The sequence below is a fragment of the Hippoglossus stenolepis genome, chromosome 11 (genome assembly GCF_022539355.2).
Source record: "Hippoglossus stenolepis isolate QCI-W04-F060 chromosome 11, HSTE1.2, whole genome shotgun sequence".
Taxonomy (NCBI): domain Eukaryota; kingdom Metazoa; phylum Chordata; class Actinopteri; order Pleuronectiformes; family Pleuronectidae; genus Hippoglossus; species Hippoglossus stenolepis.
Window position 1 is genome coordinate 14,433,737 of NC_061493.1, and position 28,000 is coordinate 14,461,736.

Genomic DNA, 28,000 nt, shown 5'->3' on the forward strand with positions numbered 1-28,000 from the left:
CACGTGTCTCTCATGTTCAACCGCGACAAATAACGACGGAGGGAGTGCTGCTGCATCAGGTGGGGGGTGGGGAGGGGGACACACATTTCTCAGGGGGTACAGACTGCGACACAAATGTAAACAGCGCGTGTTGGAGACGCGTGCCCGTGCCCTATCTGTTTTAATGTATTTTTTATTTATTATTATGTATGTCTTTAGAGCATTTAAAAAACACCTTCACACCTTTTTTCCAATATGTACATGATTATTAAGAGCAAATAAAAAAAGGATCAGGTGTGACGGACATTTAAATGATTTAAAACATATGATCACGAATCATAATAAAGTCTGTTTTGGCTTTAAAAAAAAAAAAATTACGATTCCTCCGACACCACGTGAACGCGCAGCACTTCCTGGTGGACGGGGCCGCGGCTCCGTGGTGTCGTAGTGAGAGCAGGCGGCTGAGGAGAAGCTGCAGGCGGCTGGAGAGACGCTGCAGGCGGCCTGAGCGGACACACGTCCCGGTGAGGCGGTAGTGTAACGCGGTGTGCGTAGGTTCAAGCCTCCGTCGGGGTAAACATGGGCAGCACCGTGATGGAGTCCAACAAGCAGAGCGCCAAGAAGACGCAGAAGAAGCGCAGGAGTCTGCGGATCAACATGCCAGTGAGTCGGGGGAGTATCAGCTGGTTTAGCTTGTCATCGTGACTGCGTTGAAAGTAGAAACAAGCTAAAGAAAAAAGGTTGATTTGTTGTTGAACTTTTTGCGGAATCACACCCGAGACTTTTAGCCCTTGTTTGTTGCTTGTGCTCGCACGTGACGCACCAGAGTTGTGTGTGATTGACAGGTGTCTCTCCAATGAATGTTTATTTCCCACAAATATTATTTACCGAGAGAAACAGTCAACTTTATTTCTGGCCTGGACTAAAACTATATCGCGATAACAAAATGTGTCCATATAAGTCCATATCGGTAAGTATCGCCATAAAGAGTTTAGGTTGTGGTTTTCAACTCTTCTTTATGAGCAGAGAATGACAAACACGTTTTGTAAATCTGAGCTCGATCAATTGTGTGTTGAGTGTCGCAATATTGTGTGTTGACTTTTGTTATATTGTCACTGATTAAAATTGCATCGTAAATAATTATTGATATAGTGTTATCACCCTGCCCAAATGAATTCATTATCTTCTGTAAACATTATCCATATGTCCGACATTAACCCTTGAATGTGACGTCATTGTAGTATTGTCGATTGTCCATATTGTCGACCCGACTGTTGAGCCTAAAACCGACCATTATTTTCCTCATTTGAAGATTTTTTCAATATAAATGTGAGGAAACAAAAAAAGCCTTGTAGTGAGGTCCTAATAGTGCTGGGCAATCAGAAATATACAGTATTGCATTGTCATTTTCATTAGTAGCAATATAACAAAAGTCTCTATATATCAATATAATGCTTATTATACAAGAAAGGTGAGGAGGTAACACACATAACTGATCCACCTCAGATTTGTAAAATATTTAGCTGTTTATCAAGTGTTTGTGATTTAAAACCACAACTTTCACTCAGGAGAACAAAATCAGTCTTTAAACTTATAAAGAAACAACAGTGTGACATTTATCGTGATAAGTTATGACAAACATTTTTTTGTCATATCGCCCTCGGTCTGTTTAGTCTGTGTAGATGACCTGTTCAGTCAGAAACCTACAGATATTCATTATCGGATTTGAGCAGCTGGAAAAACGTTTCTGCCATGAACTAATCAATAAGAAAACTAATCACTGCAGCTTTAGTATAATAATAAATATGTTGACTAATATATATATATATATATATACCAACGTATTGAAAGGAAAAAGCAAGTAACACGACCTAAAGGAAACATTTCAGAGGGGCCGACCTCGTCCAAACCAATGAGTCATGATTCATCACAACCACTATACTTAGCATCTTGGTTTATTTTACTTCATTTCAGTCTTCAGGTCTGATTTACAATGGACTCTATTCATCAGTGTGTCTGGGATTGTGTTTGTCTTTGCTTCACAAGCCTCTTGAACTGACTGGTATTACTGCACAGAAGAAGCTCCATTGAGCCTCCTGCTTTTCAAGGTTAAAACATCTCATGGGTACTGTGAGAACAGTTTGGTGGCAGCTATAGTAGCATGATAACAGCCATGTTATATGTTGTATGTGTGTGTAATGTGTATTATGGATAGCGTACATCAGATCCACTAATAGAAAAGCTTTTCCAGCTGAATAGCTAATGGACTTCATATGTCTTCCATATAAGATTGGACATTGTTTATTATAATATCTAAGATTTTTGTTTGAAATGTGTATTTATTGGGGAAATGACCTCATTGCTTGTGTACGTGACACAGCTTTCGTGGACAACTCTCACATGTTGGATGTCGGGAGTTTTCCTCCAGCGTATGATCCTCTCCGACCTCAACCTGGCGGAATCACTGACGTAGCTGCGTTAAAGCGTCACAATGCAAGAATTGCTCTCGGCTATATTCATGCTCCCCCTACAGGTGGGATGCATACTTCGCTGTGGTAAATATGATTTGTGGTCCGATTGCACACAGCTGTACACGCGTGCATTTGTTGACGATTGACAAGGTGTAGATTTTACACAAATATGAGATAAGATGGAGATGAAAACTAACAAAGTAAGTCTAGGTCGGCATCTGTCCTTTATCCTTTGGCCTCTCGTAGATCTCGCCAATGAGTGAATATGCAACGATATCACTCTTGTGAGGTTTCTTGCTCGGTTACTTTCTCTTTTCCTCTTTTTGTGTTTCCTCCAACGTTCTTCTTTTCGGTTTTGGCCACGATGTCCACACTGAGAATGGTTAGCTACTTGTCTCTTAAAGCTAGCTGCTAGCTTCAGCTCTGGTTGTTAGTGTGTGATGTCTGTCGTAAAGCAGGTTGTAATGTTCCAGCCCGGTATAACAAAGTTACATAGTGTAATCCCTGGCCTCCAGGGGGCGCTATGGCAAATTACAGACATGCCATTCTCTTTATTATAAGCTTGTGCACCATCAAAATGATTTAAAAGCTGTTGTTTTAAGGTATAAAAACGACCAAGTGTTGCTAACTGCATGTGTTTAAAGTGGACTGAAGGCACCTAACCCTGGTATGGGGAAGGCGTGTGTTGCATTGTCTTGCAAAGGTTCCTGCTGTGGTGAAACATGTTTTTCTGCAGGCAGCACGAGAAGCACTAAAGTAAAACAATTCTCACTTTCCCTCGCAGTGATGAAAAAGAGCCCTATTGTCAGTTTTGTCTTCAAACCGGATAAGACAGCGTGTAGTGGCTAAGCTTGCATTCATGTTACCTGTTATGACTTGTCGTTTTGTTCCTCTGCTCTATTTCCTGGAAGTGAGCTTCATCCTTGACACCCAGCTCTCTTTTTTTTTTATGTGCAGGACTTTGGTGCATTTACTTCACCACAAGTGGAGACGAGCGGCTCGACAAAAAGTGGCGCTCAGACGGTACAGAAATGATTTCCATGCAATTGTTTTTGTGTCATCATTTACTCTCACTTACTTACTAATTGTTTCTGTTCCTCAAACTGTCTTTCTCCCCACACATGATTTACCTTGTCTGTTTATCTTTGAGCACGTTTAGACTTGGATTTAGGAAAGCAAAATACTACCCAAGGCCGTCTCCTGCCAGCCCTCACTGGCTCACAGTAACATTACGCCCACTGTGTCCAGACATAGCGAGATCACATGCAGGAATACAGGAAATTGATTTTTCTAAAAGAAAGCAGCCTCTTCCTTCTGTCTACTCTAATTCACATGAATAGGAATAATCTTTCGCCCTTTTACTGTGCGTCAGCCAGACTACATGTTTTAATGACACCTCAGTAGTATTTGTGCGTTCATGACAAAAATCTCAATTGTGACTTGTTTTTAAAGAGCTGATTGACATCCAGACAAAAGTCTTGTTGTTGCTTCACTTGAATTAACAAGCTCTTGCACAATGTCAGAGTGAGAGTTGTTGGCAAACAGAGGAGATGGGTGTGTGCTTGCACTCCCATCAGATCTGTCAAAGGATTGGTTTAAAAATGTGCTCGTGATGGAGGACCAGCCCTTAAACAAATACCGTCATGGGCAATGTCATGATTTCACACTGTGATCAATCTTGAAAACAACCGCAACCTAATTCTCAGCTAATTGTAGTTATTATGACGTAATAAGGTGGAACAACGCTACGTTCACAAACCAACAGAATGATTGTCAGGGGTTCCCAGACTCATCAGCCTCTGACCCATAAAGTAATAAATAAATAATAAAAAAATTTGCCAGAGATTTAATCACTGACATGCACGTGTCTCGGTGTTCCCTGTGGTGCTGTTGATCTTTCATCACTTTAAGGGTTATGTGGGGACAAACAAAATCAGATGGATGAATTTTATCTTTTGTATCTAACATGACTAAGATACGCTATTTCTATAATTGCTTTTAAATACAATTTTATTTCTTGAATTCATCTTGGACCACTGCTGCTCTGCTTTGGCATCCATGGTATCGTTTCTCTGCAGAAAATATGCTGCACACTGTTTTTGGTCACAACAAGGTTTTGGTTGGTGGTGTTGTTCCCGATTATCCCGCCTCCAGCCTCTGACGTAGACTGGTCTTTCTACAAAACAGGAAAAGACTTGGTGCCAGCGTGGAACCAGGTTTTCTGACAGAGAGCCAGTTCTTTGGCTGGTGAAACACAAAGAACTTGTTCGAAGTATAGGCACTGGGTCCGAATTTGGCCGAATTCGGCCCTGGAACCGACCATGAAAAAGAAAAAATACCTTGTATTTCAGTTTTTAATTTTATAATGAAATTTATTGTTTAATACCAGTTTCTGAAAGGAAAACTGAATGATTAAAAGAGAAACTGACCCACAACAACGCTCCCATTTTTAATTTGATGTGTTGCATTGATTTGTTTATTAATGTATTTCCCTTCCTAGAGGTACAATAGTTATTTTTGCAGTTGCAGCTGAGGCATTTAGTTGAGTAGTTTTTACTGTATACAGACTTTTACCTGCTGACACTGTTACCGAAACACTTGTGTAACATTTTACTATTTGTGGTAAATATGACCCCTGAGCTACAGATCAGTGTCAATGCTTATCTGTATCAGAGCACACAAATAGTTAATAGATTTGTTGATGGCGTATCAGAGCAGGCCGTGATGGGAGGAGGCTCTCGTGTCTCCAGCTCGATTGTCTGACTTTTTTCTTTTTCTCTCGCTCGGTATCTGCAAAGCGAATAGAGGAGGATTTCTCTGCCTGTTTACACGATGCAGACCTCGAAAAGACAGAGTTATAACCACAGAAAGTCATAATGAAAAACAATGTCACTGATTGTCTGTTAGGTACACTGTTAAAAACTGAAGGTGATGTTGTTCACCGTGCTGGCCCTTGCACGCACCACACAAACAGGGCAGGATATCCTATTTACAGGGAAAAACCCTCGATTTGTGTTGTGAATTAATCATTTCAACTCACATTATTGGATCTGAATTCAGCACAAATTGTTAATATTTAGTTTTTTTCTTTTTCTTTTTGTCAAACAGAAAATGAGAAGTAAACCAGGTGTCAGATCATTCACACTTTTTAGCTGCACTATCACAGATCTTAATGAAATTCAGCCGGATTTGGTCACATGACAAACACGTGGAACTGAACTTTCTTATCTCTCGGCTCACAAACAAAAGGGAGATATGGACCAATGGAGGTTGAACCCTTTTGGGTGACTCTGGGATTTTGTTTGGTAATACTCCTTTAATGTAGGTCACAGGTGGTTATCTTATGGTTTTAAAGCTCTTTAACATCATTAAGATGTTAAGGTTATTAAGATTTATAAAAATCTGCGGCGGTGCAGCACAAAAGTGTAATTTGATTTGACATGACCCAGGTGAAGAAAGAAAGACAGCTAATCAATATTGTTGGTTTTGCAGTAACTTTTATCTCCTTTGCTTGTTTAGAAACGTCATGAACAAACATCATCAGACTTTGCACCCAGTCCTCTTATTGCCATACAGCTTTTTTTGAGACAAGTGTTAAAATGTGGCTGACTATACAAAACGTAGAAAAAGGAGAAGTGACCAGACAGCAGCCCTGTCCATGAAAAGTGCAATCAGTTGCTTTTATTTCATAATCAATATCTTTACAATTGCTCATTCAGGGAGGCCTTTTGTTTTGGAGTCATTCTGTGCAGAGTTTTCCACATTTTAAATCTGTTTGCCTGAATCTGCCTCCTCACTTTTTCCCTCAGGGAGAGCGTCTCATTCGCTCAGCAAGCCCCAACACAGGAGTGTCTGCCAGGAGCCCGGACAGCACCCCGCTGCCACCATGCCCTCAGTCGGCTCCAGTGCAATTGAAGATGAGCTCTGGTTCACCCAAAACCATCTTCCCCTACCCCTCCCACCAGAGCTCCCCACCCAAGTCCCCCCGCCGCTTAAGCTTCAGTGGTATCTTCCGCTCGTCATCCGGCTCGACACCTGCGAGCATCAAGATCTTCTCTAGAACCAGAAGAGGTGAGTCCAAGATCTCTCGTTGCATTGACTGCCCAATCATGATGAACACTCAGAAACAGAGAAAAACTGCTGTAACAGAATTTAAGGATTTGTCTACAACTGTCGCACAATAGTTTTACATATTCCAGTCGGAAAAATCATGAAAAATCTTGGAAACGCTGCTGGTCCCATTTTAGTTTGAAAACTCCGGGGCTGCGTTTTAGATTTCCGCAGCTGAATTTAACGCCATGTTCTGCCTCCTGCTCGCTCTACCCAGGTGCCCCTCACATGAATGTCCCCGACATGTTTCTGTTGTTGTGACGACGTCTGACAGGGACCTAATCTCCTGCTGCGTTCTTCATATGTGAAAGGAAAACTCAAATTTATGTCTGAAAACAGCCCCATGTCAACAGGAACCTGTATAACACCTGACTGAGTTAATGAGATCAGATGATTGGCTGCGTTTGATAGAACTGACTTGATAGAACAGCAATTTTACAGTTAATCACAGGGATCATTGCAAACCCACTGCTTTGTTTTGTGGTGTCCTACAACATGGTTAAGATCCACGTCAGACAGATGGACGAGCACTCGAGTGCCGACAGATGTTCCTTCATTCTCGTTCAACTTGTTATTGACGTCAACAACTTGGACGGAAATGATTGGCTTTTTTTATTTTCAAAATCAAAGAGGAGTTTTTTCATCGCTCAATTCCTCGCATGGAGCACTGCATTGCAGAGCCGGTTTGTTAGATTAAGATACAGACTCGTCGTCCCTCAGATGGGCATTGAGCCATACTGCATATCTCTATTAAAACCCAAGTACAAAATAATGGTAATAATGTTGTGTTTTAGGAAGTGGAAATGAGACAGACAAGGCAGAAAAAGGGTCCTTGTTTTATGAGGAACGGACCAATCAGGCAGATTTTCAGCTCTCTGTGTATTTCCGGGTGGCTGATCATTACACAACAAAAACCAGCCTGTTCCACATGGCAACAGCCCTGTTCACAGCAGCGTCCGGCCTCCACCAGGATGAGTCATATGTTTTTGGCCTCGTACACGCACTCATTCTTCACTGTTCCCTCGTAGAGTGTCGGTTTGGCAGTATTTGGTGGAATAGCTCTCTGAGGGCCAGACCTCAAGCGTCAGCACGCTCGTTTGCTCTGGAGATTGTTATTGATGGAAACCAAAGTAAAACACACCGACGCACACCAATGTGTGTACGGCCTTCTGGTGCCAGCTGCTCAGGATTACCAGTGTCTGATGTGGTTTGGGACCTTACGTCCTCTCCAGTGGTTCAATAACTAATGATGTCGTTTGAAGTGAATGGTGGCCAATGATTACATCAACAATCTATAAATGAATATCACACAGAAACCAAGAACAACCCCCTTCTATTTTTATTAGTGGGGTGTTTTTGTAGAGACTCCAGTTTCACCACAAGGGTGTGCTAAAGGCATAATGTTGACTTTCAAGTTGGTTTCAATATTTTTACCAACTACATTTTTCCCTTTTTCAATGTAAGCAGGGGAGTTTATTACGAATTAGCTGTGTTCAATCCTGAGCATGTGAATTTGGTATCTTTTGCATATTATTCATTGGATAGCTGATTTTCACTCAGGTGCATTTACAACAACAACAACAATAATAATAATAACTATTATTAATATTCTAACTATAATAGTAATACCCTTTAATTCTATATTTCTAACCTTTTAAAACACAGCTACAAGGTGCTTTAAAAGTTAAAAATGATCATAACTAGGAGACGGCACACCTCTAAAAATGTGTCTTTAAGAGAGATTAAAAAGAGGATAAGGAGTTTTCCAGATGGGTCTCCTCAGGGAGAGAGCCACCAAAGAGCCCTGACAGAAAAGGCCCGGTCACCTTTGTCTCTATATTTGCTACAAATATGATCAGAATGCCGTCTAGCTTTTCTAAATGTGTGTTTTCCCATCGCCTGGACATTGTCAGTCTCTCTCCGCTGAAGGCAACTGTAGCGCTCTCATATCCTTATCTGGAAGTGACCGGACTCTCAGGAGCTCCTCACACAACCGTGCAAGTTTTTTCCCCCTCTCCTTCTCTCCCCCTCTCACTCTCCCCGTTGCTACCGTGTTCTGTATGTTGTCAGTAAATAAAGGAACTGGGCAGTTTTGTCTTTTCCAAATTCATAAAACACAGGCCATACAAGGCCCGGGTGATTTTTTTTTTTCTTTCTCCTAAGCTGAGGCAGAGCTTAACAAAAAGCACCTCGGAGACGTGGCTGTGTTTTTGTAACCCTAAACAGTATCTCAAATCCTCTTGGATCTGAAACCTAGCAACCACCAATGCAAATGGAAGCGATTTCTTCACTGATATCGCAACTCCCCTCACTCATATTGGGCCATTGACCCACTGAGCCGACGGGAACACTTGCATAACATGTTAATTGAGATCTGTGCTGGACATGCTGCAGCTAATGTGAGCAGCAAAGTACAGAGCGGGCCATCTGTTGAGGGCAGGGCAGGCGAGCAGTATTGAATGGAAGCTCTCTGATCAGCTGACAGAACATGGGATGTCCCCTCGCTGTCATCTGATTGGGGGCCGGCCTCTGCGGTCTTAAAGGTCAGGCCCCCAAAGGTTATGGACAGCTGACTGTACAAATGACGGAGCTGCAGGATCACCTGCCCCGACTTCCGAAACCCTCACCAATTTATTTATAATCCATAATAATGGCTGAGCTGCGAATTTAAGAAGAATTGAAAGTAGAGGACGTTTTTTTTATTTCAGAGGAAACTTTGAATGTGTGTTACATTGTGTGAAGACGCAGTGAGACGGATGTGCTTGTGCTGAGTTTACTCTGGGGGAGAGGGTGGGCAGCAGAAGACGTGGGGCGGGGAGACGTGCAGCCCCAGCCAATCGCTGGCGTAACCTTCACAGACTGGCCTCCTTTTACAGGCTGCTGACACGGGTGCTATATTAAAGAGATGCCACCCACAGCTGCACCTGACAGTTTAAAGCACCGACACTGCTGAGCGAGAGAGGGTGGGGGGGAGAAACGCTGTGCTCTGCCACAGTTGTTACTTGGATCACTCGCGAGCGGGACATTTCTCTGCCGAGGCTGTGTGGAATTCACAGCTTTCATTCTCTCTCCAAGTCTTTTCCTTTAAAATACAGTTCACAGCTTCCTGCTGCCTCTGCGCTCTCTCGCCCGGCAGGAGTTTTTTTTTCTTGAACATGCAAGCTTCGTATTCTGTTCGTACCCAAAACTGCTGACTCAAAGAAAAAGGAAAGGTTTATGGAATAGCCAAAATAATGTTTTTCTCCTGCAGATTTGTGTGAAATTAAAGAGGACCATCACATGCCAGCTCCCGACTTTCTTTAAGGACCAAACAGCCAAAGACAAACCACTCTCTCATTCTTGTGACTCCTCTTCAAAGGCATCAGGTTTTGGATTTCCTGCACACCGTCATTTCTGTCAAACCTTCTCCACTTGGAAACGGAGTGACTCTCCCTTCGAGCCGTCTCTGCTTCCCTTCTCGTGATGGTCAGATTCAGTTTTGAGTGCACAACCCCCTGTGTTCCATGAAGAGGTTTGGCAGCCTGAGGAGGAGCAAGAAGCGCAAGGAGCAAGATGGGTTAGGAGGGAGGCATCAGTCCGAGGCATCTTGTCTTTCGGGTAACCTGCTGTGCTTTTCGCCTTTATCTTGACAGTTTGCTTCATTCATCAGCCGTTAATCTCAGGTTCAGATCTTTTAACAGGGAGACAACATCTACAGTGTTTCCTCTGCAGTCTGATAGTGCAGCTTATTAAGGACGTTATATTTAAAAGGATTCAGAATAATGTGTGAGAAACTCCTCCATCACAAACAAAGAGATGGCATCGATGTTTTATTTGGTATCAGTCTAATGTATGTGCTGAATGTTTATGTAGCCTCGGCTGCTCCATATAGTTTAGGTGTTGGTTACGTGGCCGGTGTCTGGTTTAACGTGACAGGTGTCAGGCAGCCGGCCAAGTGGTAAAACTGAGGTTTGCCATCACTTTGCTAAATTAATAAACATGGATGCATTCAAATCACTGCACATATATCGAGCAAAGTGCTTCATGCATTGCACTCGAAAAGTATTGCAGGGATTTAAATGCTGCAGCTGCGAAGTGAAGATATTAACTGAGTCTTATATCTGATATTAAAGTCTTGTCACATAATGCAGTGAATGAATGTCATTTAGTTTATTTTGTAGTAATACTGTCATCGCGTTGGAAGTGATTTATAGCCACACGATGTTCAGTTCAGTGTCATTATTCTGTCCCATATCCAACGGGAGACTGTTCAGAATAGCTGCTCCATTTAAATAATAAAAAAATAAAAACTTTATTAAAATGAAGCGTTACAGCCCGACCAGTAAAGCCTTGAATATTGCAAAGGCGTTTTCTCTGGTCTTCTTTAGAAAACCCTGAAACGTTCGCAGTCTGTACAAAATTTAGCAGCTCAACTTTTCACTAGCACTAAAATATATGGTTACATCACCCTTGTTTTATCGTTTTTTGATTTCCTCCCTGTTTATTTCAGGATTGATTCAAATTTTTTACTTTAAAGGCTCTTTATGGCCTGGCCCAAGGCTATACCTCTTATCTTCTAATTCCATATTTACTCTTGCAAGGCCCCAAGGCTCTGGAATGAACTGCCTGAGGAAATAAGGCTGTCTGATACGGTCTTGGTTAAAAACCTTTCTTTCTCGGAAGGTGTATTCCTACATTTACTTGGGGTGCCAGGTTATTATTGTTCTTTTATCTACTGTTATTATTACCATTATTATTTATGTAGTTCCTTGTGTATTTTAACCATACGTTTCCTGTTGTGTAGCACTTTGTGTTGTGTAAAGTTATTATTACTATTATTGTTATTATTATTATTAGTGACAGAAAACACAGATTCAAACAGAAACGTCCCCACCACCATGCAGATGAACTGGTTTTTGTTGGCTTGTAATGCTTGATGGGTGAAGCACTGGGACACGGTGTGAGGCGTTCAAGTGGCACTTTATCACAGTCTTCACAGCTCCTGATTTAGAGCAATCTCTGACCTCGGTGGAGTAGATGAGAAGAGCAGGGTCCTGTCATAGTGATGTATGTCTATATGTGGCTGTGTAAGATGTATGGTTAATTGTAAAAGCACTATACGGTGTTGTGACACCTCCGCTTAAATCATAAGTCTTTTGATCCAGAGCCTCCATATACCATGAGGGTTGCAGCCATGTTGCTTATACTGCTCCCTGCACCCTTTATGCTGATATTAGAGGCAACAAGTCCCCGGTTTGACTCCCGAACCATTTACTGCCTGTCACTGCTCTGCTCTCCTTCCCTGCATTTCCAGTCTGTTTTCACTGTCCCTACAAATACAGGCACAAAACACCCCAAAAAATATTTAACAAAAGAAGTTGACATTCACATGTGGAATTTCAGCCAATTACAGGACATATGTGTGTTTCTTAGCAACACTGTATGTCACTTTGAAATGCGACTGCTCGTTTAAATGTTTTGCCGCGGCCCAGTTTGCACACGTATGTGATTTTGTGAACCTGAGGTGCTAAACCGTCACATCAGTTTTTACTGGGAGCCTGTATTATGGTGCACCTAGCACATTAGTTTGAGAAACCTCGGTACCTCTGCCATGGATTACCACGAAACTTGGTGGAAGGATGTGGATTAAGGAAGAAAGCATTACATTTTGGTGCCGATCAAGCATTTAAAAAATGTCTTCAACATTGTGAGATATTTTTCAACATCTTCCTCAATTTCTCAGAGAATATTTTATGCATCTCGATGAAAAAGAATCAGGTGTTTTTAAGGGACTGATATTTATGTAAGTTTTTGCAATTTGGTGCTGATCCAAAAATAAAAATCTGGATCCAGTGAATTTAAGCATTCAGAAGGGGGCTGTTTGGCCTTGGAGGAGCTCTCTGAGCTCTCTGTGTCATTCTAGTTGCTACTCAGGGTCACTGACTGGTTTCTATATCACAAATTGCTTCATTATCTACACACAAGTTCGAACCAGTGCATAAGATATCTTGTGTTACTGACCAGAGGTGACACTTTCCTTGGGCCTGTGTGGGCCTCTCTACTGCTCTGGTTCATTTGATGACACTTGAGTCGTTGCATGTATTGAAACTGCAGCTATATCTTTACTCTGAAATGTTATATCAGGTCCTGTTAAGGTTTTTTTTAAATGTAATGCATGTAAAGTTGGACGCACTGCTTAAAGCAAGGCATCCATTTCCTGTTTCCTCTGTGGTGTCTATAGCTGCCCCCTATCAACCAGGCTCAGGAGAGGGCTCCCAGTCCCACTGTTATCTCCTCCTGTGGAATGTGCCACAACAGCGTGGCTAAAATAAGAAGACTACACGGCGGAAGCAGGGCGCGCCAAAGAGGGCCAGTGCACGCCAACTAAATGTCAAGAGATAATTTGGAGTGCACTTTGACAGGCGAAGGGAAATGGTCTCACAACACACGGGGCTTCATTTAAACAAAAAACTTATGTTAAGAAAGCAGTACAAGTTTATCTCTAGACATTAGGTGATGTTACTGCACTAACTGACATAGGGACTTTGATTGAGGAGTCATGATCTCAGTTTGGTACATATGACTGAGGCAAGTGGGACGATTCCCTGGAACTGTTTTCATTCAGGAGTCTTCATGTGACATTTACATACTCTTGGCTTTACTGTGTTGGACATTTAAACACGACGAAAGTAAACTCTCGTGGTGGAGGATTTGTAATGTGAACCCTTTGCTCCACATCATCCATGTCCCTCGTTGGCTGCAGCCTTAGAAATATGTCAGTCAGGTGGAGCAAGGGGCAGCGTGAGTGTCACATGTGATGTGAAAGAGTATGTATGTGTGGGGGGGCGGTCATGTTCCATGTGATGGACACCTTACCCCCGTACAATGTCACAGGGCGAGCTGCGTCACAGACAGCTGACTGCTACGATGATGCTCATGTCGTAATCGGACTGTTCATTGTGGAGGGAAAAGACAACCTGCATGATGAATCGTTTTGTCTGTTCCCAAGTTTTTGAGAATATTCCATCGATTTTTCCTCAAATCAGTCAGAGGGATGCAGACGTCAACAGCTGTCGCTTCATTGTAATGTTTTTTAAAGAATATTCCAAGGGGATAATTATAGCCTTGAGTTATCAATTAAATATTATCACTTACTTAATCAGTGAGTTTAACAAAAATAAATAGGGAAACTTCTGATGAATCTCTTTGCTATCGTGCCATCTTGTGATTTGTTTCAAGGGTTTTTAAAATTTCTGTTTCTTCATCATCCATATTTTATTTTCAGAACACGCAGCCAATTTGTCGGGCTAAAATTTTAATGAGGTCCCACCCGCAGTGACGTAACAGGAGCTGTCACCGGTCGGCCTTTGCCTCCTGATCCCACACAGGAATAGACCCACCTCCTCCTGAACGGCTGCAGGATCATGTAGCACGAAATGTTTAGGAAGAGACGCGCAATTAAAAAGTGGATTAACAAAAATGAAAGGCTCTGCACACCCACACAGTTCTTTCAATTCTGGCTCATTAGACTTCAGCTCAGGATGAGGTTGGGGGAATCTGTGCTGTAATTACATTCCTACACACAGTAGTAAGGTAACAGGCAAAATAGGTGAAAATGACTGTGTGACTGAATCATGGATGTTTTGGAAATTGGAATTGGAAAAAATAATTAGGCAGATTTTTCTGAAACTCCCCCTAAAAGGACTTTGCCTATTACTTAAATCTAATATGAATTGATAATATGTGGACTTCATTACGTTTTATCTAGATTTTAATTCGAGCCTGACCTATATATGGTTTGATCGATTTTAAAATCAGCCAGTCGTCCTCTCACCAATGGGTTGGTAGTTCGATCCCAGTCTCCCTAACTCCATAACCTAATTACAATCCTGACGACTGCGCGGCTAGTGTGCGATTGATGTCTGATACAGAAAGTAGATGCACATAGATGCACTGTATCAAAGCACTTTGAGTGGTTATCAACAATAGAAAAGCGCTTTATAAACACAGGCCACTTATCATAACATCATTTTAGGAGTCACTGCCAATATATCGGACACATGTCTGTATGAGAAGTGTTTTAATTCCTAATATCGGCATCAGCCCCCGACAACCCACATCATCCGGGCTCTGCTATTAAATACCAGTCTGTAATTACTTTGACAGCACAATCCAGCCTGTGTATAACTTGTTCACATGGAGATTTGCAGTAGAGATACAGTTTTGAGTGCCTTTCAAACACACTGGGTAGAAAGTAATAACAGAAACTCCTTATTGCAGTGTAGCCTCACACTAATGACAAAAATCATAATGTTTAGTTTTTATAATTAACTGTTTGAGTATGAGGGTTTTTAAGCAGTTACCAAGTGTATCCGGTATGTTTTTCTTTTTGAAAACTTAAATATGATGCCTTTAATACATCTCTCAAGGCCGACACGTTCTGCTGACGTGATACGTATTTAACTCAGTTTTCTGGCTGCGTTTGTAATTGAGGTTAACAGACTGCATCACTGTCTGTCAGCAACCAGGGTTTATCACTGGTATCTGTGTTGTTTCTCAGCACACACGACCGTCAGGCTCTGATGGATCAGATATGCATTCCTTCTCTGATATAACGTGACAGCACTGATGCTATCTGCAGCAGCCACAACTTCGGCACCTCAGCCTCGCCAACTACACCTCAACAAGGTTGATCCACTGCCGTTTAAATGTTATTTTTTACGGTTCTCAGTGTCGATATGTTTGTATGTTGCCACTGCCACAATATCAACAGTGATCACCACATGATGATTGATATTTTTCTTAAATTGGTAAATATCTTCCTTTATAAGTTTGTGCATTCATTCATTCAGCCCCTCCTGACTCGCTCGCTCTTTATCTCACTCTTTCGAAACAACTCACACATTGTCATCAGACATTGGGGAAGTGAGTTCCGATCACAAGTGGTCACAGGGGACACAGTTTTAATTCCAGGTGTGAAAAAATGAACTTGCTGTCCACTTGTGATCAGATCTCTCAGAACGGACGTAAATACCAGGTCTGAACAGAGCCAGAGAGAAACAAAAGTTGAGGTGTTCACGCTCCACCTTTTTATCTCTGTCCGCAGCCTCTGGACTCTCCACACCACCCACCACACCGACCCAGGTGGCCAGCCAGCCTGTGTTCACCCAGGAGGCCCAGCAGAGCGGGCCCAGCCCCGAGCGCCTGGAGCCGAGCTCCAGATCCCGTTCCCACTCTACACCTGCGGACACAGGACAGCGTCTCTGCCTCCCCTCCACTAAACCACCGATCCCTTCCTCGAGCCCTGTGCCAGCGTACTCTACCTCACATCAAGTGAGTCACGACGAAAGAGAGAGTCACTGTTCATCAGAAGTTGTTTAAATTGCTATTTTAAGAATTTGAGTCAGGACAGTTCATTCGCTGCATGTGATCTCTGTGGCTGTGACACAGTCTTAAATAGATGTGACTTGTTGCTCGAGTCAGAGATGTTGCATTCTAAACATGATGTGGAAGGCTGAGCATCGCTTATGGCTTCACAAAGTTAGTGCATCTTTCAGTGTTTATGATGCAGCCAGATTTCCCATCACAAGATCAATTAGGAGACTTCACAAGTAATGACTGAACTGTCCTGGAGCGCAGAATATCATATGCATGAAAGTATTTGATTGTATTTGGTGCTTTTACTGAAAAGAAAATTGTAGCAGAATTGTTGGGTAAAAAGCTGCATCTTTAACTTTAACTTTCATATTCTGAAAGAATGATCAGACTCATTGGGTCATGGGATGTTGAAGCTGAAAAGTGTTTTTCCTTTGTGGCCTTACAGGCCTTGTGTCTGTGAGTCATGTGCTGTTTTACAGTGCTGAGTCAGAAGGGTTTACTGCACGGTGATGAGCAGAAAGCACAGATGATGCAAATCTCTTTAATTCGAGCTATAGTGCTCCAGCATGAGGTCGTGTCAACTGACCTGTGTTTGATCCATTTGCTCTGAGCATCAGCCGCACGACCGACGGTGTCAATATTGTTTTGGCATCAAGGCAAAATCTCAACCAGCGTTGGATGTCGGCGAAGCAGCTGATAACAAATCTAGTCTTCGTCACAAGACGGTTTATTAGGATTCAGGCGTTCTGAGTCATGATGTGTGAGCAGTTTCCTGTGAGGAATGACTTCACGACTATCCGTGCAGATTCAATGAATAATTATCTGCAGCTCTGTCTCGACCTGTCTGCTGTGAGCGATTGTGGATTCTAGCCAGAGAAGGTGGATCAATATTTCATCACCAGCAGTATTTACTGTTGATATTAACACCCAAGGACTTTGGATTGTGGATGAGTCGGCGTCCCTCAGCCTGTCACTGCCCCCTCCTCCATTATCATACATGTAAAGAAAGTTGATAACGTGGTTTACTTTTTACCGAATCCTACAATTTAAAAGCAATCCATTTCATGGATTTGTGTAGGTCTGCTTCCCTGGAGTTTGCAGTGGTACCTCAGCCGACTGCTTCGCCCGCTGTGCTGCAGCACGGTGAGATTTATGAAAGTGCAGGAGTAGTTTTTTGGCAAAAGAAGCGCTGCGTCACCGTCGCAGGGCGACACGAGGGCTGTTTCCCATCCCAGAGAAGGTACGCAGGCTTTCTCACACTGCTGCAGTGGCCTTGTTGTGAACACACCAGCAAAGTGGGAACTGAGGAAAATCATATATCAACAAACACACTTTGCGAATGCAAATCTCTCAACATGACACAGCACATTTCACGCTGGGAGCTCGCCTGTGCAGCCTGTGAGATGCTAATAAAACACACATTGTTCAATCCTCTCGCTGCTGCTGCTGGGACTCAAGTATTCGTTGGTGTCAGCCATGTTGCTGGTTTTGTCAGATGAAATGAAGCGTGAGGATGTGACAAGGCATCCCCAGCTTCTTGCTGCCTAGCAACGCGAGGGATTTCCTAATATGGTGTAGCACCCCTCTCCATGGAGGGGCGTGTCCTCAGCGCGTGGAGCTTCCTGTTAGATTTTTTCAAGCCCCCCCTGCGCTGCATGTGAGGCTCTGTTTACCTTCAGCTGAGTGTTGTTCGGTGGATTGTTGTTCAAACAGTGAGTGTTGTTGGTCTATTGAAGTGGGTGCGTGTGTTGGTTGTTTGAGCAGCGTGCACGCGTCAGATCTCCCTCCACTGCAGCAAATGGATCAGGACTGTTCCACTCCGAGATGAAAGGGGTGTGTGCTCCAGCAACAACGTGTCGCTGAAGTTGCAGCTCCGTGTTTTTGTCACGTCGCGTGTTTGCATGTGTCCGATCTCGACGCGTGTTTAACGGAACACATGTAACTGTGCGGGCGCGGGTCCTGTTCGAGTCCCTTTGTCTTTACTTGGCTGCTGGCGTTCGCCGCCTCGGTCCGTGTGCTCGCTGCCGCCGGGGGAGAAGTGGCTTCGCGCTCGTGTTCATTCACAATTTACAGCAAAGTTTTTTTTAGTCGTGTGTTGTCGTGAGGATTCAGCGTCTTCCTCTCTGTCTCTGTCTCAGGTGTCCGGGTTATTCGAAGGCATGCTGGAGAAACTTGAACTCGATGGTGAAGGTAAGTGCGATCATCTGCTGCTCGTTATTGTCACTGCTCCACCGACTCACCTCCTGCAGGAGATACGAGTGATCCTCCATTGATGGAGTAAGAATAACAAATAGTAATGCTACATATGATAAAAGTGGGAATATCTTCTAAATCTGCAATGTAGAGATGTGGATGAGGGTTGTGCAATTTGATCAGGGCGTCATAGGTGTCATGATGGCAGTTTAATCAGAATCACACATATCTAGATTTAAAGACTGTGTGCTGCCTCCGTTCACACAGATGGAGCGATTCATTCTGTGTGAACGGTGTCAGATGTGAGGGATTCCCTCCTCTGCTGGGTTGTGTACAATTGTATTGGACAGAAAACTGTATCAGGTGAAAAGATGTGACACGAGACAGGACTTAGTTGTATAAAGCTTATGAGAACTTATAATACGCCTGTTTAAAATGAGGTCAGATGTCTGTGTAAGGCTATAATTCAGTGTTATATATGTGCAATGCTGTTACAGTGTTTATATTTCTTAACCTTTTTGATTTATAAAAAGTTTTGCTGTTTGTCAAGAGTTTAAAACTACAACCTTCACTCAGGGGCAAACATCTGTCTTTAAATGTGGCGTTTACATTTGTGATAGCTATCTGTCTTGTTATTTAATAAGACATTAAATGTCCAACAACTTTGTTTTTCTAAGGATCAATCTTTCCTGCAGCTGGCCTCTCAAATCAATAAATACACATGGCAGATATGTCTCCTAAGTCTTTAAGATTAAACATTTCACAGAGAACAGGCAATACATACATTAATGAATTAATACAGATGTTTAGAAACAATCTAAAAGCTGCTCATACATGTGACCAGCTCCTAAGACCTTTTTCTTTTTCTGTTTAGAATAAATAATGTGAATCAATGAGAGAGGCAAGTCTTTACATTCACTGACCTTGGACAGTTTCATGTTTTTTACTTTGTTCATAAACTAAATCATCATTTAACTCTCTACAAATCAACAAATCTGCTCAGCGTTCCGTAAATGGGAAAAGTGATTGTAATCTTCAGAGTGCTGCCTTCTTCTTCTTCTTCTTCCATCCGTGTTTTTCCACTGTTTCCGTGCTTGTTGTTGCTCATAGAGGAGCATAATTATCAGTGGGATGGAACAGTGAAGTGGCAGTAAGTGGTTCAGAGCCGTAATGGTTGTTTAGCCTCTGAGACTGTCTTTTGTTTCCCGGCTCTCAGTATATATTCCTTGTGAGATTTCACCTTCCTCTAAAAGTATTTTCCTGCCTCTTTCTTCTTCATCCAGCTGCTGAACCTGAGAGTGATATTTACATGCGCTTTATGAAATCCCACAAGTGCTACGACATTGTCCCCACGAGCTCCAAGCTGGTTGTTTTTGACACCGCGCTGCAGGTGAGTTCTGACGTCTTTGGAATTGCACTTTTGTTTTATGGTTGATTGTTAACAGGATTACACAAAAACTGCTGTATGGATTTTAAACAAAACTTGGAAAGGATGTGATGTGGGTCAGAGAAGAAGTCATTAAACTGGATCAGGGGGCACATCCAGGAATTTTTTTCACTTTCTTTAACATTGTGAGTTAGGTTGTTTTGTTTTGTTTTGAAATCTTCTCTGATTTCCCAGAGAATAATTAATGGATCTTGATGACAAACACATTTAGTGAACTGATATCTATGAGTGTGTGAAATGTGTTTGGTTGAATTCAAGGGAACTGATGAGCTCTTCTGAGTATCATTCTTTATTATAGCACTTAGAGAACTCAGTTCATGTCGTTTGTCAGTGTGCTGCAGCTTCGCATCAGCAGCATCAGATGAACCTTCATATAATAATAGTAATAATAATATGACAATAATTTTAAATGTAGAGCACCTCTTCAATTACAAACTGCTTTCCAGTAAAAACAAGGATTAAAAGTAAGAAATCTAAAAACAAGCTTATACGATGTTGAGTTTGCAGCTTGTCTTGAGAACTGAAAGAACCTGAGTTAATGTTAAACTAAACTAAAATAAGCAGGATTGTTCTGCCTCGGAGCCGTTTGTGTGAATGTTAGACCAGACTGTCATAAAGCTGTTAAACAGTAATCCATTAGCGGTCCGACCGCTTTGATGAGTAGATCGTCAACCACTAAATCCACTGGAGAGTCAAGAGTAAAAAAAATACTAAAACCAACACGAAGCCATCCAGACTTTACACTGCTCTCCAAGAAAAGATGATTCTCTATTCCCACGAATGTGTCGGGAACAGAGAACGTCATTGGAGGTTGTTGGCTGCAATTAAAGATTATTTTTGATTAGACATTTATTTGTTTGTTCAGTGAGACCCAGGTGATATCTTGAAATATCTGGGGGGGTTTCAACGAACTGTCCAAAAGTATTTCAGTCAGGAGAGACTTCTAGAAAAACAAATGAGTGAATTAGAGTGAAATGAAAGCATTTGTGAACAGAGGAATAGATTTTGTCGACCATGTCAGGTTATGACTGAACTTTCATTTAGCTTGAGGAGGGTTCTGCTTGTTCACTGATCAGCTGATGAAATGTTTCAGCTGTAGAACAGATCATCACATGCGCAAGTATTTTGTATAATCCAGTTTTGTTTCCTTTCAAATGTTGACAGGTTAAGAAAGCGTTCTTCGCCTTGGTAGCAAACGGCGTGCGAGCTGCCCCGCTATGGGACACAGAGAAGCAAAGCTTTGTGGGTAAGAACCACAAAACCTGTCTGGAAATGCACTTTATGATCTTTGTGTCTTTCCTTATCACACACTGACAGGAAATATGCTGTAGCTTTTATAGAGGTTTCAATATTTTTAAGAGAAAAGATGGAATTCTTTACTGGTTAACAGTTTTCTAGCATAATAAAATTTGTACTTGGACCAAATTAGATATAACATGTGACAATTCTTCATTAAAATGTCTAAAAACAACTAGTTCTATGTTATGTATGTTGTTTACTTGTGTATTTTCACTATGCAAAATGTTTCCAACAATGTTCAAACCCAGAGAAATCCACAATTTAGTTTGTCCTTCTCTGCTGAGACTTCAGAGGCAAACAACGTGGGACAAAGGAAAAACACTTTGCCAGCCAGTTAGCCAGTCGGCTGTTTTTTACAAGTGTAAAACTCTAATACATTACCTCTTCTCCATAAACAGGATGTTCAAAACATTGAGTCACATCAGGTAGATTTCCATCAGCAGTGGTGGTGAACACAGCAACTCCCACAATCCCACACAATGTGACATTTGCAAGCAAGAATATGTTTATATGTATTCTTATGTTTATTTATTTATTGCTTATTTATATAGACAATTAATTAGATCCCAGAGTTCAGTCCACATCGTTTTGATCCATTTAAGTTTAATAAAGGCAGATCTGTTTGGAATAGAACATTCTAGTTCAGAGACGGAAAACATCCTGGCAGTGGCGGCGCACTATCGCTAAATCAACACAGAGGCAGTGCTGTGTATTAACGGCGCTGGTCATGGGCTAGTGGAGCATGATGCTATATTGAGCAGAAGTCATTAGAGCTGTCATAAACCATTAAGCACAGCAATGGCTCCTCTGTATTGACCCTCGCTCAGACAGGTTGGAGAAAAGAAAGCACTGCGGCGTCTCAGAAAAGTAAACCTCCTGTTAGTGTCAAAATCCAAACCACCGGTGAATTGGCTTTGTTGTGCTGCATGGAGTTTATTGCAAGTCGGGCCTGTGATGAATAATGAATGTCCAGTCAGCGAGAGGATAAAGCAGAGAGGGGGCAGTGATGTGTTGTTTGAACCACACCCTTGTAAGCGCTGTCTCTTCTACCCAATTGCACAACGCCCGCGGGCACGATGGCGCTGTATGTGTTGTTTATAGATTAAATGTTTTTCACTGCTCGTTTCCATTGCAGGAATGCTGACCATCACAGATTTCATCATCATACTACACAGATACTATAAGTCACCGATGGTACGTCCACTTCACACCTTGGCTTCTTGTCACATCGAGGATTTCCCGTTTAGTTTTCAACGTTTTTGTTTTTGTGTTTCAGGTGCAAATTTATGAATTAGAGGAACACAAGCTGGAGACGTGGAGAGGTGAGTGTCTTGTATCAGTGTTTTAAAGCAGAATTTAAAATACAAAAAGAGAAACTAAACTTTCTTCCTTGTTCCACAGAGGTTTACCTCCAAGCAACGTTCAAACCTCTGGTCAACATATCGCCTGATGCAAGGTACGTGTCTGACTGCGCATACTGGTATCTGCTTTAGGTTTGTCTCTGTCAGCTGATTTTATCTTTACTGTGGCGCCTCTAACCGGTCATTGTGTTTGTTGTGTTCACAGCCTTTTCGATGCAGTGTACACCCTCATCAAAAACAAAATTCACCGCCTGCCTGTCATCGACCCCGTCACGGGGAACGCACTTTACATTCTCACACACAAGAGGATCCTCAAGTTCCTCCAGCTCTTTGTGAGTTCATCTCAGTCGCTGTTTACTAGTGTTAAGCCTCCGCAAACAAACATCACAGTGTCGTTACACCTAAATAGGACTGATCACCTGTTCTGCCTGTTTTTTAAAATGATTTATTTCCTGATGGAAGCATCATCTTTCCTCCTTCTTTCAATGCCTGTTGCCCCCCTGTGGTCAATGTGGGTATTACTAAAATCTCCATTTGCCCTGATGAACCAGGACAGCGATCTCACTCGGTGTCTCCTTGTGTTTCTGTGCGTGTCCCAGATGTGTGAAATGCCGAAGCCGGCTTTCATGAAGCAGACTCTCGGGGAGCTCGGCATCGGTACGTACCACCAAATTGCGTTCATCCACCCGGACACGCCCATCATCAAAGCACTCAACATCTTCGTGGAGAGACGAGTGTCTGCTTTGCCTGTGGTGGACGATTCTGGTAAGATCACAAACACTTGTACTGACATTATATACTCTATTAATAAGCACTAAATAAACGTTCATATTCTTCTTTTTCTTACAGGCAAAGTCGTGGATATTTACTCCAAGTTTGATGTGATTGTGAGTTGAATTTTCTGCAATTCCTACTGTTAAATAGGAGACTAAATATTAGAGGCTACGTGGCTCTGTGATCTATTGTCTTACTTTGATTTATTTTTATGCTTGTTCATGTTTGTAGAACCTGGCTGCTGAGAAGGCGTACAACAACCTGGACATCACGGTGACGCAGGCTCTGAAACATCGCTCCCAGTACTTTGAAGGAGTCATGAAATGCCACAAAATGGAAACATTGGAAACCATTGTGGACAGAATAGTCAAAGCTGAAGTGAGACACCCTCGCAGTACATGCTTTAAGAAAGTGTCCGAAATCACTGACTACAGAGTCCACTATACGCCATTTTGCAGTGCCGTCCGAATGTATAATGAGAATTTTTATATAGCAGACTCACAGTATCCCACAATGCATTGTGAACAGTAGTGTACACATCTAATGTAACGTTAGCAGCTTTCTTCCCTGTGACTGATCCCAGTTCACATAATCCAGATTTTCTTTTATTCCCCTCTTGCTGATTGAAATAGCAGCATGGCCAACTTAATCCACTCTAACCCTTCAGATTAAAGGTCCATTTATGGTCACAGTGATGGATGTGCGACTTGTTTACAATCAGCTTTGCACCTTTGTTGCAATATTATAAAAATAGCTTGTACTATATTTTAAAATTACACATTCATTGCCCTGGCTGCTAGTGTTGCTAATGCTAATCATCTGCACTAGACTTGTTTTTTGAACCTTATTTCCTGGCCTGCACTTTCTCATCCTACACTGTAGCAGCACACAAGCACACAGGCTTGGGGTCGGATCTTCTCGGATCCACACGGTTATTGCACATAATGTTAAACAGACCTAGGATCTGTGGTAATAGAACCCTACCTGGAGTCAGGTCTGTATAAAACATGGATCCAAACCTGTATGGGGGGTCAGATCACGGTCTTACTGTTCGGGTGGACCCGTGAAGACTTCTAGTCTGAATAAAAAGCCTCAGATGTCAGACAAGAGAAGGCAGCGGTACAGAACAACCTTACAGTTCTAGCAGACATTTAATACTCTCTATTTATACATGTTGGACAATTTGAAAAATTCGTAGGATCCCAAAAAGTTTTTTCCATTTTGCAGAAGAGGAAGGAGTAAATGAGGGACTTTACTTAATCTGGGTCTTTGTTTTTTTATCCTAGGTGCATCGGTTGGTGGTGGTGGACGAGCACTCCAGCATCGAGGGCATCGTCTCCCTGTCGGACATCCTCCAGGCTCTGGTGCTCAGCCCCGCAGGTATAGATGCTCAGCATTGCTAGCACCACCCCCCACACCCATTCTGTCCTGGACCCTGAGCTCTCTCCCCCCCAACCTGCCCTCTAACCTTGCCCCAGGTAGGAAACGCACCGGTATTGCTCGCGACTGCCTGTGAGGAGGCACGGTGTCCGTCCTGCTGGATGCTTCTGTGTGTGGAGTTTTGTGTTGAGGCGAAGAGTCGGCGCTCACTGACAGAAATCTGCTGCTTGTTCGTCAACGAAATCACTGACTAATCTCCACCTGATGCATTGAAACATACTTGAAAGCGCACATGGTAGTTGTTTTTTCAATGTTCGGTGGCTTAGAATAGATCAGTTGGATATAATGTTGGACAGATGGAGAGAAACAGATTTTCACATATAGTGCAGGAATACACATTTTTAATTCTCTAGATCTGAACGCCGCCATTTTGTGCACTCGGAACCAGAGTCTACGCAGTAGCGATCGGGGGATGGAGCCACAGTAACAATGTCCCGCTGATACATGCACTTGCCATGTTTTTTTCTCCTTATTTTTACCACGGCCTTTCAGTTGGAGAGCAGGACTTGATTTCACGTTCAGTTTTTGTTATGCTTTCACTCAAACCCCTGCGCTTGCACTCAAACAAACCCTGCTAGTGCTTAGATTTCCTGAGCTCCAGCTCCTCCACTCGAGCTCACACTGCTTCTCTGCGCACGTGAAACGTCTGCTCTCGGATTTCTCCTCTTCTAGTCAGTGCAGATCATATTCAACTATCCTTTAATATTTTCCAAGTTTGAACATCAGAGGGTAAATCAAAGGATGTAGTGTCAGATGTAGTTTAAGCTGCTAGAATTTGGTTTGGTTTTAGATTTTCCCCCAAAAGCTGTTAACATGGTGGGATGACCTGTTGCCTAATCTGTTAATTACACAAGATGAGTCCATGGTTACCACAATACACTTGTGGTTCACTTACAATCATGCTCCGTGAACCGACACAGAACCAAACTGCAAAATGGAGAATACTTGCACGGGGGTTTGAATCATAAATGTGAGGTTTGAATGTGCACTGACACCCTGCCCTGTGCAGAGGCTTTACATATTATGTATTCTGCTCTGTTTTGCCAGTAGCAAGCTCCACTTTGATGTGAATGTTTTGTGTTGATATGCTTGAAAGCAAAATTTAAAAGGAAAAAAAACATGCTTGCATAATTTCTGTGAATCTTTCGCGTTGGAGGCTGCTGTGTGTTCAAACTGTAACTCCATCAGTGCTCTAAATAAAACATGACGCACAAGTGCTAACCGTCCACACTGGTATGTTTATATCATGGTATGTTTATATCCTGATTTATATATTTTTTGCATTAACACAACCTCTGGAAAAGAATCTGCTGCAGCTTCTCACTGGCTCTGAACCAGGTCCAGTGGGGCAGCAGTTAAAAGCTTCAAATAGAATGAGAAATCTTGTTTTTGAAAGCAGGAAGCTCCATTTAGACGTCTCCATGTCTGACATGTCGTCCACATTAAAAGCTGGCAAAGTTATCCCTCTTTTGCTTTCATCGACTTAAATACCGCTGCTTGTACTCCCTCTGAGATGAGGTGTTAAATAACGTCGTCAAAACTTGATAGAAATGTCTGCATAATTGCGTCCGGACTTTCTCCGAAGTTTGCTCTTCACTCAAGAACAGTGCTGCAGGAGATCCTTCACTCAGATGCATGCACAACAACACAGAAATCTCCAGAGCCCTTATCTCAAAAAGCTCTCTTGACATCATCCTGTTTCATCCCTAAAATATTTGTTTGCGTTTTGTTACTTTCATTTTTTACGTCTGTCGTGTTTTAGAAACGTCATCAACACACCCACTCGCTCTCCGTGAATCCTGTGTAGGATCCCCTGCCGTTTTCTCACATGACCTCATTCAGACATTCTCCAGGGATCTTACTAGGGGTCTAGCCTGAAACTCCAGAGAAACTCTGGAGCTTCTCACTCTGACATTTGCCTTTGCCTCCGGAGAATGTCAGGAGATTATCTGGAGTTCAGTGCATGTCTGAAAGCAGCGTAGGTCTAAATAGACACAAGCTGGTTTGGAATGCCGCAGTGAGATCCTGCAGCAGAAGTTGGAATATGCATAATTTTTAACGATGAAAACATATGAACTAACCGTAATCCTGCCTATTCCACAGTTTGCTTTTTCTCTGTCGTGTCCTAACTTTGTGCTCTTCCCTCCTTCTCCCCAGATGCCTGTAAGGAGGAGAACCTGACCGTGTACGAGGGAGGAAGCGTCAGCAGGAGCGGAGACGTGGTGGAAGTAAATAAGTCTGAATTTGAGAAAGTGTGCGGCCGAGCGAAGCCGGTCTGAAGGTCCCAAAGAGAAAGAAAGAGAGAGAGAGACGCCTGCTGCAACTGATGCACTATAGAGGCTTGGAAACCAAAGAGCTAGACGGCTGAGTGAAGTGGACTCCCTGCACTGACGATTGATTTTCAGATTGTTTTGGTTTGAACACTGATCAGATGCACACACATTATACTGTATATAAACACACACACACACACACACACAGATACATTGTGGTTTCCTACCTGGGGAACGTCGAGACAGGTTCTCATGAATTAGGGCTTCAGCGTTTCGGTTCGTACGGTTACGATCGTGCTGCTGTCGTCGGTCGATTTTTAGCCACACGTCGTAGTTGAAGCGGAATCACGCGTCTCTTGCGGGACAACGCTCTTCTCCCTCAGTGTTTCCACTGCAGGGAGGTGATGAACAGTCACAGGTGCAGCTTTTTGTTTGGTAGCAAAACTGCACGATGTGGCCATTTTACGACTGTTGGAAAAAAGTGATTAGCCAGTGCCAACATGGAGCGTTCGATGCCCAGTCTCTATTTGTGCCTTTTGGTTGCCCTGCCCACAGCAGGTTCGATTGATGTTGTCGGAACGGTGCAATTATTTGTCATTTAGAAGAAACGGTTGCGGTACAGATGTGTAATATTAGAAGTAGTAGGCAAAATGTTCCTTCTACTTCTCTTACAAATAAAAATTCTGCTGTATAAGTTTCCATTTCCCAAGTAAAACGCAAAAACATGTCCCAGATAAAATCAATGTCATTGTGACAGCGTTCAGATGCGTAACGACGAGTGAGTTTCACACTCACTGAGGCTTTAAAGATGCGTATTTGAAAATGATGATGGCGAGACTGAAATGTGTTATTTAGATGTTTAAAACTTTTCTTTTCTGTGGTTTTGTTGCTTCAGATAATCTTTTACTCAAACATGCAAACCCGACCGGGTTTTTTCTCAGCTGTAGCTCGACAGGACTCATCTCCATATACGACTGTAAATAGAATTTTTTGTTTTGTTTGGTTTTTTTGGGGGGGAAACATGTCACAGAAAGCTTTATTTTTATGAATGTGTCAACATGTTTAAAGAGACTGCAGTTTTAATGTTATTTTTGTAAATATATTGTGGCAATATGTCCAGTTCTAAGAGACTTTGTATCTGATCAACATGTACTGTAAATGTAGAAGCATGAGAAACCTACACTTCAGCAGTATGAATGTTCCTTGTTTTACTTTTTTCTATTTTTCTGGCTGCAGAAAAATAAATGGACACTGAATGTACTTTAAAGCTGCGTTCACGTTGTTTCGTCACCGTGC

The 28,000-nt window shown here is 42.4% G+C and overlaps 1 protein-coding gene across 4 annotated transcripts; it reads left to right on the forward strand.

Moving 5' to 3' along the window:
• The first annotated feature begins 389 nt into the window (after positions 1-389).
• Positions 390-27,971, forward strand: LOC118117188 (5'-AMP-activated protein kinase subunit gamma-2). Of its 4 annotated transcripts, none has more exons than XR_004697773.2 (16): positions 390-642; positions 3,408-3,473; positions 6,260-6,521; positions 15,646-15,872; positions 18,056-18,107; positions 19,394-19,500; positions 20,722-20,803; positions 21,992-22,050; positions 22,133-22,178; positions 22,258-22,312; positions 22,423-22,549; positions 22,817-22,982; positions 23,067-23,104; positions 23,223-23,369; positions 24,278-24,469; positions 26,589-26,721. XR_004697773.2 is itself a non-coding variant. In XM_035169238.2 (16 exons), exons 1-16 carry the CDS (start codon positions 559-561, stop codon positions 26,708-26,710), a joined length of 1,734 nt encoding a protein of 577 aa, XP_035025129.1. In that variant the 5' UTR covers positions 391-558; the 3' UTR covers positions 26,711-27,971. The 4 variants fall into 4 exon arrangements, 3 of the variants coding, with proteins under 3 accessions (XP_035025129.1, XP_035025130.1, XP_035025131.1); XM_035169238.2 differs by having other exon boundaries at positions 391-642; positions 24,278-24,371; positions 26,589-27,971; XM_035169239.2 differs by lacking the exons at positions 390-642; positions 3,408-3,473; positions 6,260-6,521 and adding an exon at positions 9,484-10,157 and having other exon boundaries at positions 24,278-24,371; positions 26,589-27,971.
• Positions 27,972-28,000: the final 29 nt, after the last annotated feature.